Genomic DNA, 12,165 nt, shown 5'->3' with positions numbered 1-12,165 from the left:
TTTGCTCTTTTGAAACCACTCATGGGATAACACATGACAGGACCCTTCCTTACCGGGATGAAGATGTAGGCTCAGTGGTTTGTCTTTGCACACGAGCATGTTTAATCAAATGCTCCTTTAGAGCCGTCTGAACTTCCGCTGGGATGTCAGGGGAAGTGTGGCTGATTTTTATTGCAGGCTCAATAGCTTTTGGCGCTGGCTTTTCATTTTCTTCTACTTCTTTTTTCTCTTCAGTCTCAAAAACTTCCGTTGGAGCACTTGAGATGCTTTGTGGAAGGGCACTGACATTGGGAACCACAAGCTTGCTCTTCCAGCATGGCCAGCACAACTTCCAGAAGACGAAAAGGGAGACAACCAACAAGGCTAGGCCACAGAAGCTTACGACAACTGCTAAAAGGCTGACTGAAATATCTGGAAAAAAAATTACAACCGAGAGAAATATCAATTGGCATTATAAATTAGAAGCAGAAATAGCGATACAAATGGGAAGTTATCAACAGGATTCAGGAAACACATGACATACGCATGTCATACTCGAGCACACCACAAGAGATTCAAGATTTTGCAAGTGAAAAGTGGCCCATTTACCCCCTGCCACAAAGCCAGAAAGTTACACTCCCAAGCTGTATATAATAGAAACCATTTACTTCCTCTTCCATTGAATGATCTCTTTCCCCTTTCTATGCAGAGAACAGCATTAAGTACTGGGCTCATCTTTCTCTACTCTAAGTAAGAAAAGCACCATGCTATGAGAACATAATAAGGCTTTCAAACTCAGCAAGTGTTTTCTAATAATTTTGTATGTATGCGCTTTTAAGTTAGTATGCATACAATTTTAAGTCCCAAGTTAATAAATGAATTGGGCGATCATCTGAATGTCTGTGCTCTCCTAAAACTCTTAGGTTTAAATCTGAAATCCCAAGGCAGGTGATGTCATTGGGATGCGATGGTTAACTTCAATTTCCCTGCCTGAATTTAGATTATAAAGCACACCCCTGGGCGTGACTATGGGCTTTTCCTGCTAGGACTAACTGGAGGGGGTGGGTGATGAACTACGTAGAATGGGGATGACACTGTCTCATTGTCTAGAGACGTAAATAAACAAATAGGAAATAAAGAAAACGTCAGGTGAGATTTGACATTCTTACTCTGTTTCTTGCCTCAACATGAGGAACTGGAACACGAAGCAAACCATTCTTTTTCTCAACTTGTTCTCTCAGATATAAACACTATGGTAATGGGTGCTAACACATAGAAGACACAGCCTCTGGGGAGAGGACTAGGTCATGAGGGGAGAGCCCTTGAGGATGGGATTATAGTGCCCTTTAAGGTGGGTCCAAGGGGGCTTTTGTGTCCTTCTACCACATGGGGCTACAGAAAGTAGTTTCCAGTTGTGATCCAAGAATAAAGCTCAACTACAATGCACTTCCTCTAAAATGTGTGGGTTAGAAGGTTAGTTCTTCAATGCTAGTGCTGGGAGACAGGACCTTGGGGGAGGTATGCAAGTGATAAGGATGGAGCATCATGGAGTGGCTCCACTCTGACACTGGAGTTTTACCTCTCTGGGGACTAGACTACCAGGTTAGAGAGAGGGCTTGTAAAAGAGCAAGCCTGCTCCTTGCTTTGCATCGTTAAGTGTCTGTTGTGAACCCAAGTGGCAGCAGGCCCTCACGAGGTGGAGGTAGATTTACCAGCCTCTGGATGATGAGTCAAAACAAAGCTCTTACCTTCACACTTATCCAATCTTAGGTATTCTCCAGTGGTAAAAGAAAACAAAGACAGGCTCCCATGAGCTACTGAATCCGCCCGTAACTTAATCCTGAACTTCCCAGTCTGTAGACTCTGAGAAACATATTTCTGTTCTTTATATGCTGCCCAGTTAATACTGTTTTGCAATAGCAATCTGAATAGGTTGAAATATTGTTATTCAGTAATTTAAAAATATACGCATTAAAATAATTATAGTATGAATATATGCTTATCATGTAAAATGATTGAAACATAGTTTAAAGGTTGAGGCCGAATAAACAGATAAGTGGGGAGAAGAAGCAAGGTTTCCTTTGGAAGAATTCTAAGCAGTTTATGTGCATAGTCCACTTTTCAGGAGGAAGCACAGCTCCTTACTTCTTTGGTGTTGGCTGCATGCCTTCATAGTGATATTCTCTATGACAATGAAGTATTGTCATAGAGTATTAATGACAATGAAGGTGTTGGAAGTCCACAGTGATGACCTGTGGTCACAGTATCCAACGTTGCCACGGGATGATGTAAGTGGTTCTTTACTTCTGTAGCCTTCATGCCTCATACTAATAGCCCAAGTTAATCATGATAAAAAAAAAACACCCAGACAAGTTCTAAAAGGTAAGCATTCTAAATACACCCAACCAGTAAGTACTCCTATAGATCATCAAGGTCATCAGCAAAAGTTCCGGAAAAACGTCCTAGTCAAGGAGCTTCTAAGCCAACTTAACCAGCAAATGTTGTAGATCATCTTGGATAAGCTCCTGGAATAGTTAAAGGCTGTTAGCCAATGGTGAAGGAAAGCCCAAAGAAAAAGGTATGGGCTTTAGTTAATCTCCCAATAACAGTGTATGGATAATAACAAATGTGTCATTTCAATGTAAAGCATAATTATTAGGAGAAACTGAACATGGATATGACGGGAGTCTATACCATGTTGTTTTTCCATAATTCTGAAACTGTTAGAAAATATGAAGACTAAACAAACACAAATTAATCTTCGCATTACCCATTTCCGTCTTTCCAAAGAGACCTAAACCAGCCACGTGGTTTATAGCATTATTTAAATTTTTAATGTCAAATAGATTCTCAATAAAAGATAAATTTTCTAGATTTGATTAACCTTATACTTTTCTATTACCAAATTTGTTTACCCTCAATATCAAATATAAATCCAATTTCCTCTGTTTAAGCAAAAATGTTAGGAATATATCACTGATTGTGTCTGTCTTTTATCCCTTTCTAAATTTATCTCTTGATGTAATAACTTTAAAATATGACTTTATTTGAGAAAAGCAACTTTTAGCAATTTTGGTAAAATCAAGTAATATGATCCAGCCTTACCCACTGACACATTTAAAGAGGAGGAGAGGCGAGGGCACAGACACATCCAGATGGAAAAATCACATAAAGACATGGGGTAGGATGGTCATCCTGGCTGTCTTAGTCAGGGTTTCTCTTGCAGCGACAAAACACAATGACCAAAAAAACCAAGTTGGGCAGGAAAGGGTTTACTCACCTATTCCTTATCACTATTCATCATCAAAGGAAGTCAGGAGAGGAACTTAAGCAAGGAGGAGCCTGGAGGCAGGAGCTGAGGCAGAGGCCATGGAGGAGTGCTGCTTGCTGGCTTGTTTTCCATGGGTTGCTCAGCCTGCTTTCTTATAGAATCCAGGACCACTATCCCAATGGTGTCCCCACCTGCCATAGGCTTGGTGCCCCCATCAATCACTGATTAAGGAAAGGTTCAACAGGCTGACTCTACAGTCTTATAGAAGCATTTTCTCAGTTGAGGTTCCCTCCTTTCAGATAACTATAGTTGGTATCACTTGATATAAATCTAGCCATCACATGGTCAAGGACAGCAGTCTCAACCCTGCCAATACCTTGACCTCAGACTCTAGTTGCCTGGATGGAGAAGTAAGTTCCTGTTCTTTAGGCCATCCATTCTGGAGTATATTTTTATGACAGTCCCAGGACACCAAAGCAGAATAGTTTCAAATTCTTTTAAACATGGTTGTCGTTACATTGTCACAATCTTTGGAATTAATCATTGACACTAACTGGATGCATATGTCTAAGCCTGGCACTTATAGACAAAATGTATTTTATAAAATTTTAAATATTTATAATTACAAAATAATATTTGATATAAATTATTTGCTACAAAATTCTTCCTTCAATTTACCTTTCCCCCCAGTAATAGATTATAATTTCACATTGATATAATTTTCTATAATAATTAATCATAACAAATATATAGCTTAGGCCCAGCTTGGGAGTGTAACACAGCTACATTGAGCATCTTTGTATCTTTCTTCTTGTTTGTGACTGATATTCTAAAGCAAAGGTCAAAAAGAAATTATTGGCATGGATTTTATATATAGTTTTACTGGATATTTTCGTAGTTCCACTTGTGAAAGAGATGCCATATAGGTTACAAATTTCTATAATTTTAGAGAAATATTGTCTCTTAATTTTTACTAGTCTTCCAAAGCTTTGTTTTTTCCTAACTGGAATGGGAGGCCATTTTCCAGTTTTTTTACTACTGCCTAATTGTGATAGGCACTGATATTTCTCTGTACCACTACAACAGCTTTCTATTTGAAGCCTATTGATAAGGAAGGCTTTCCCTCACATTTTAGAGTTTATATTTTTTACCGTTGTATTACATATTATTACCATAACTTGAGGAAAAGAGAAAAACGTGAGATTAAACTGCTTTCTGTCTATTAACTACGTTTTACAAGATGAATAAAGATGATGACATGTCTGTTAGGCTTTCAAAGTATTCCCTAAGGTTTTTATCTTGGAAACATTAACACAAAAGCAGTTGGGCTGGGAAGTGTGGCCATATAAGAGGGGCCATAGTCACTAGGATCAGTCCATAGTTCAGTCATGGATTGATATCATTCCAAGAGTGGTTAGTAACTGAAGGGTAATTGTTAGACTTATGAATTGTGGAGCAGCACGAAGGCCCTTGATATCAAACTTCTTAGTTTTAGAACTATGAAGAAAGTCTTTATTTATCAACTATGTAATCTGTGTTATTATTGGAGTAACATAAAGACAGATCCAACTCTGTGGTCTTAATTTACCTTAATCAATGGTATTTTAGTTTATAAGGTACCATTTACCTTATATTATTCTGCACACTTTAAAACTAAAGTTCTCAACAGTTATTCTAACAAAATTGGAGCCAAGAACGAAGATGGAGACCCGCAGGATTATGTGGGATTTCAGTGGTCATTGGCAATATCTCTCCTTTTCCTTTGAGTGGAACATCCTGTAGCAGCACTGTCCCAGAGAGAAGGCTTTGACATTCAAAGTACTAATTTAGTTCAGAGCCCGGTGTGAACCTGAGTATGTTTTCTATTTTTCTCCTACCATTTTTTTCTTTCTAAAATATCACATCAGTTTGGGAGCCATCAAATACTTCTGCAAACCACCAGAGCACTTCTGATAGTGGTAGTTTATCCTATCAGCACAAACAAGACAGCAGAAAGCAACAAGTCTTGTTTTTGCAGCTGAGATGTTTGCTCACTCCATCCTCTTGGTCTCATGTCCCTCTCGATGAACCCAGACTTTTCTGGACATCTGACAGTGCCTCTGGGCTTCTGCCTCCGGCTTTGGGTCCAGCTTCGCTGTCTGTTCTTTATTCTGATCAGTGTTAGTTGGTTGTGATTTTTAGAGGCCTCCTGCAGTCTCAATGCATTTTCCTCCTGTTTTATCAAGGGCCATCCTTGTGTTCATCCTAGAATAGTAAGGCCAATGATGCCACTCTCATGGGTTCCTTTCTGCCTCTTCTACTCCATGGCCTTCTCATACACACACTGGACACTAGTATTATCATTATGAATAGACCTGTCTTGCCATTCTTTTAACCCAAATTGTTAAAATACAATGTATTTTAAAATATTTTTATTTGGATATTATCTATCAGTATATATACTTCCTAGAATATTATCCAGAAATCAAGGACAATACTAATATCTGTGACCACATATACATAAGTGGGATTATTATAGGCCATAATAATGTACGGCCTTAATTAATGCCAAGTCAGGTAAGTTACTAGTGTCAGATTGGTATCATTCTCAAACTCTTAGCAATTTTCAGAGTTTTGAGGGCTTTATATATGGATGAGGGACTTTGGGTTGACTCTTGCTGTCCCTCTCCCACCAGTGTCATCTTACCAATATTCCCACCGCTTGGTCCTCCAGACAAGGACACACTTATTCAACCTTCTGTGTTCAGTGACTGTTTTCTATGGCATGGTCATGTGGAGTAAATTGAAAACATGCATTAGAAGTCATGTGATTGCTGGTGCTCTCACTGTGACAAGACACCTCCAAATGAAGGGAGATTTCTGGATCACAGATGCAGAAGGTTTGGTCCATGGTCACTTAGCCCCACAGGCTTGAGTGGAACATCATGATGATGAAAGTGTGCAAGTTCTTTTTTTACACTTTTTATTTTCAAGAAGGGGTTTCTCTGTAGCTTTGGAGCCTGTCCTGGAACTCTCCCTGCAGTCCAGGCTGGCCTCGAACTCACAGAGATCTGCCTGTCTCTGCCTCCCGAGTGCTGGGATTAAACATGTGCACCACCACCATCCGGTGTGTGTAAGTTCTTTATAGTACACAGGAAGTAGAAAATGCAAAAGGGCTCAGGGCTAAGATAGAGATGGCCTCCAAAGCCAGGAGTGGTCTCTTGTGCCTCTCATCCCAGCACCCAGCAAACCGAGGAAGGAACATCACAGGAGTTTGAGATAAACTTAGGCTACAGAGTGAGTTCATGGAAGCCTGAGCTATACAGTGAGATGCTGGCTCAAAAAACTGCACACACACACACACACACACACACACACACACACACACACACACACACACACCTGTTTCCCAAAGACAGACTCAGTGCTCAGTGTTCTACTTTCTCCAGCTCGGCTGTACCTGCTGTAGTTTCTACTACATTCTGAAGCAGTTATCACTAGCTGGAGGTTCGGTATAGAATACATGACTTTGTGCAGAGCGTTTCAGATTTAAACCTTTACATTTAAAGAGCTCCTCCATTGTCTGTTGATCTCTGACTAACTAGATAGCTAGAGGATCATTAGGAGGGAATGTGTAGAGAGTATTCTACAAGGCAGATAGAACCACAGACCCGTTTTACAGCGCCATTCATATACTGGTGTCAATATCTATCCTACCACTGAGGAACTTGGGGGAAATTAGTTAGCACTGTATTTTGTATAAATATTCAAAATGAGAGCAAAGGCTTGATGCCCATGTCCTTATGATTTAATATTTTACAACAAAATTAATTCAACAAAGTACGAATCCCATTGAAGGGCTAAGCAAAGATCCAGAAATTTTTCAATGGTATTTTTGTAATTGTGATTTAACATGATTAATATGGTTTAAGAAATAAATGAAAGGGGCTGGAGATGGCTCCAAGGATAAGAACTCTTGCAGAGTACCTGGATTCCATTCTCGGTCCCGACATGGAAGCTCACAGGTGTTCTAACTCCAGTTCCAGGGAATCCTATGTCCTGGTGTCCCCTTTCTATGTCCTGGTGTCCCCTTTCTATGTCCTGGTGTCCCCTTTCTATGTCCTGGTGTCCCCTTTCTATGTCCTGGTGTCCCCTTTGGGCACCAGGCATGCACGTGATGCACAGATATCCAACATTCATACGCATAAAATTATCTAAAAAACAAATTTTAATAAAAAGAAATAAGTGATAGTGAGGGACTGCATTCTGTGGGCAGAGATAATCACTTCAAGAACTGTACTCAGAGAGAGAGAGAGAGAGAGAGAGAGAGAGAGAGAGAGAGAGTAGAAGGAAGGGCAGCAACTAGAGTGGCATATGGCGCTGACACAGGCTTTTCTTTCTAGTTGAAATGAAACATTTCAGATGCTTAAAATTGATGAAGGGAATTGGTAAACAATACCAGAGGCGCAGGCAGAGTGCCAAAGCCAAAGTCCCGTGGAAGGTCTGAGGCAAAGATGGAAGAGCTGGCCCACTTGGTTTTCCAGGATGGTCCTGAAAGTTGCTGGGAGAATAGGTCTTGGGACAGGAGAGGTTAAAAGTTCTTGTTACTGTTTTTCCAGTCAATCGTCAATCAATTTGTGATAGTCTATGAGAAGTTTAGAGAGTAAAAAAAATAGAAATGGAGTCTCTAGGTAAAGGAGGGTGAAAACTCCGTAGAAAAGCATGGGATGGTTGTACACACACCTGCCTGCCTGCTTCAGAAATCTGGAAGCCATGATTGCTTTAGTGTGAGAGTCAGCTGCAGCTGTCCAGGTCTCTCTGGTTTTTACTTGTTTGCTGTTCTACTCTCCAGGAGAATGTGATAAACCCCAAGGGCATAAGTGCTTGCATTTATGAAACGACACAGTATGGGTCTGTCCTCAGTAAGGGAATTCGTGCGAAGACGTTGGCTTACGTTGGGTGTGAGTTTCCAAGTGAGAAGCCTGGCCCATGGTTTGAGAATTGGAATGTTTGAATTTGTAAACCTGTGGTAGTATTGTTCACCCTAGTTTACAGAAGATCATTACAGAAGAGAGGAAAGGGGGACGGGGGAGACCATTAAGCAAAGAGGCCCAGCGTCTATGCCTGGGTGGCAGTCTGAACACCCTGCCTTCGAATCAAGCTACTCACTACAACAGGCAAGCTTGAGGAGTAGGCCTCCCGGAGCTGAAAATTTCAGTCTCCAGACAATTTAAAAGATTTCATTACACAACTGTCATTGCATTATATCTTGATGAGATTGGCAGTAAATAAAGTTTACAGAAATTAGATTAGGCTTCCAGACAATCAGATGAAACTATTGGAGCTGTGGTTTGCGCGCATACATTTGCATAAGCACTGTCCTATTGCTATGTATGTAGACACGTCCGTGTGACTGCGCATGCTCTAACTTTACTCTTCAGCATGCTTTAACACAGGGAAATAAAGCCTCAGAGTTCTGAAAAAAAGATGTCAGACCACTCTAAAGAGGCATGTGTCTGCAGAAGATTCCAGACGAACGGAGTCTTTGATGAAGACCAAGTGATTTGGTCTTCACTTTTCAAAGGGCAGGATTCACTATGGCCTGTGAATAGGTCAGATCTGTTGACCTTTGGCTTACACAGTTGGTGGTGATGGCTTAGAAAAGCATACACTGAATGTCACACCCTCAACAGCCTCTGCTTCATTAACACTGTTTCTGCCTGAGCCTTTCCCCATTGTTTTAGGTTTTTAGCCTTTTGTTGAGAACCTGTCCCTTCCTTCCTCCCAAGCTCCTAAAGTGTCTCCTCTCCCTCTCAAACTCATGACTTCCTACTTTAGCTTTTATTTATTTATTTTTTGAAATTACACTCATTTTAGTTTTTCAAAATGTGTCACAGTGAAAATTTAAAGTTAATGAGCAACTGTAGTTTTGTGCGGGGGGGTGTTTTAAGTATTTTGTTTGTTGGTGGTTCTTTGATTATTCATTGCGTGACCACAGATTCTAGACCATAGACCACACCTTTGTTTATGGCATCATACCACAAGAGAAAGGGAGCAGAGAGTAAAAGTCAAACCAGTATATTTTATTAAATAAAAGGACTTTGGGGGATTATTGATGAAGTTCACTTATTTATACTATTCGTTGGGTATTCACGTTATAATCGTTCAGCCACAACTCTGGTTTCTGTAACAAAGAACCAAGTTCATACTGACTTAGACAGGGGGATGTTTCTTTCGTTAAGGGAGAAAGAGTGAAAACTTAGGCAGTCAAGGGCAGATTCAGCAACACCAAGGAATTTTTTTGCTCCCCTGATGAGTTTTTCTTTCCCAGGGTTACAGGGAAAGCTACCAAGCCCACATCCCAGGGGTCTGAATGAAAATATCCAGGGGAAGGGAGGATGAGGGGATAGCTCATCATGGTTTTGGAGGATACAGCCTTTGTAATCGATATTTCAGACCGAGGCTCACATTCTGATGTCCCCACCTTCACAAGTTAGTCAGTGGTCACACCACAAACTGAACTAGGCACCAAGAGTTCTCTAACTATGATGGAAAGGGGATCTGAACACTGGCAAGCAATTACAGTTCATTTCTGCATTAGGCATATAATACAATCAGCATGCCTTTGCGCAGTGCCTCTGAGGAGTTCCATTTTAATTTCATTTCCCCTTGCCCTTCCTTTGAGTTACAGTAAATGAAAAATGTTTGCATTAATACCATACTTAACTGATGATAAAATTGTGTTTTTAAATATCTCCTGTTGCTGAGGTCACAATAGATCAGTAGTTCTCAAGTTGTGGGCTGCAACCCCTTTGGGGGGTCACACATCAGATATCCTGCATATCAGATCTTTATATTATTATTCGTAACAGTAGAAAAATTACAGCTACGAAGTAGCAATGAAATGATTTTATGGCTATATGTCATCACAACATGAGGAACTGTATTAGAGGGTCTCAGCATTAGGAAGCTTGAGAACCACTGCAACATGCATGAGTAGTTATGGTTTAATAAAGTTTCTAACAGCCAGGAAGTGACTGTGGTGTAGTTACATCTGCACTAAAGCAAACACACCCATATACAAATCGATATAAGAATTTTACAGCGTGAAGAAACGTACTTCAGCAAATGGTAATATAGTACTTCATCCTCACACACTAAATTCTTAGTGGGAATTGCTAATAAAGGCGATGGAATAAAATTTATTGGCCACCCTGTTAACGTTCAACATTTTGGCCAGAAAGCCATACAGAACAATAACTAATGGATTTTATATTAAGATGGATTCCTTTAAGAAAGAAATGATGCGTCAATTCTCTCCGTGACACAGTCTGAAAATGGCTAAAGAACAAGTACAATATTGATTCTGAATTAAAAACCGACTCCTAAGAATTGGACTCAGAATTTTAGCTTTGAGGCCTGAGGTGTAGCCCAGTGGTAAGAGTGTTTGCCCAGTATACACAGACCCTGGGTTCAATTCCCCACTCTATAAAGGAAAATGTAAAGAAGTTAAGTTTTTCCGGGTAGAGATGGCACAGCTTATCGTCCCAGCACCTGGGCGCCAGAGGCAGGGGGATCTCTGTGATTCAACGCCAGCCTGGGTTACAGACTGAGTTCCAGGACAGCCAGAGCTGTCACACAGTGAAATCCTGTCTAGAAAAAACAAAAACAAACAAACAAAAAGTTAAGTTTTAAAATTACTCCAATGAACTTAGAACTTTTGGACTTTTTTTCTTCTTACATGTTTAGGAAATGTAATTTAAAAAAATCTGTTTAAGTTTAAAGGATATCTTTCTATATGTATGATAGTAACATTTCATGTGATGAGAAAACACTGAACTATCACACCTAAGGCTACCAGAATATTAGGGAGTCTGCTGTGAGGCTGGGTCTCTTCGGAACGTCCGAAGCTACACCCATAAAGCCTCCATGACTTCCTACACATGAGCTGAACAAGGATGGCAATAGACATGTCAAAGTGGATAGGGAGAAGCCCTGGAGGCCTCCTCCCTACAAAAAGAACTACAGGTAAGCGAGACAGTTAGGACTGGCAGAGGTGGTCTTCTCCAGGGAAGAGCACACCAACTGGTTATCAGTACCAAGCGGTCAGCCTGAACACATACATGCAAGTAACCTATAGATCAAACACGTGCTGTTTAGGAACATGCATATATTCTGTACTATATGCATGTAATAAGAAATGAAAAAAAAAAGGCCACGTGTTTGAAAAAGCATGAGGAGAGGTATGTGGTAAGGTTTGGAGCAATTCTCAACCTGTGGATCGCAACCCCGTTGAAGCCAAATGACCTTTTCACAAGGGTCACCATCAGAAAACACAGATATAAATTACAGTTATGAAGTAGCAATAAAATAATCTTATGGCTGGGGGTCACCACATCACGAGGAATTGTATTAAAGGGTCACAGGATTAGGAAGGCTGAGAACAACCACATTAGACAGAAGAAATGGAAGGGGGAAATGATGTAATTCTATTATAGGCTCTAAAATAAAAAATAATAACTTTTAAAATAAATCAAATTAAATTTAAAAATGAGAGCATTGACACCTAATCTATTGACAACATTCTCTTAGATTTCTTGGTGCTGTATAAAATAATGGTGCACAGTATTTCACACAGTAAGAACTCAAAGCACACTTGAATAAAAGCACAAGGCTAAAACTGTCTTTCAGATGTATCATCAACTCCTACTGCAGTAGATTAGAAATTACAATAAAATTTAGAATATTTAGCTTATTTTTCTACAATTCTCTGAGTTCAGAAACAGGACTAAGGGAAGACCAAGGAGAGGGTGACAGTAAGAACTGGCAGTAAGCCAGGCGGTAATGACACACGCCTTTAATCCCAGCACTCGGGAGGCAGAGGCAGGCGGATCTCTGTGAGTTCGAGACCAGCCTGGTCTACAAGAGCTAGTTCC

The 12,165-nt window shown here is 40.2% G+C and overlaps 1 protein-coding gene across 1 annotated transcript in view; it reads right to left on the bottom strand.

Annotated features, from left to right (window-relative positions):
* The window catches only part of Syt10 (synaptotagmin 10), a 60,315-nt gene that overhangs the window by 42,805 nt on the left and 5,345 nt on the right, over nt 1–12,165 (bottom strand). Inside the window, exon 2 of the mRNA XM_005354327.3 lies at nt 54–411. Coding sequence (XP_005354384.1) covers nt 54–411 — 358 coding nt within the window. The remainder of the gene's footprint in view (nt 1–53; nt 412–12,165) is intronic.

Source organism: Microtus ochrogaster, chromosome 15 (assembly GCF_000317375.1).
Source record: "Microtus ochrogaster isolate Prairie Vole_2 chromosome 15, MicOch1.0, whole genome shotgun sequence".
Classification (NCBI taxonomy): Eukaryota; Metazoa; Chordata; class Mammalia; order Rodentia; family Cricetidae; genus Microtus; species Microtus ochrogaster.
The sequence above is the reverse complement of the archived record's forward strand: the minus strand, read 5'-3'. Positions and strand labels throughout refer to the sequence as shown.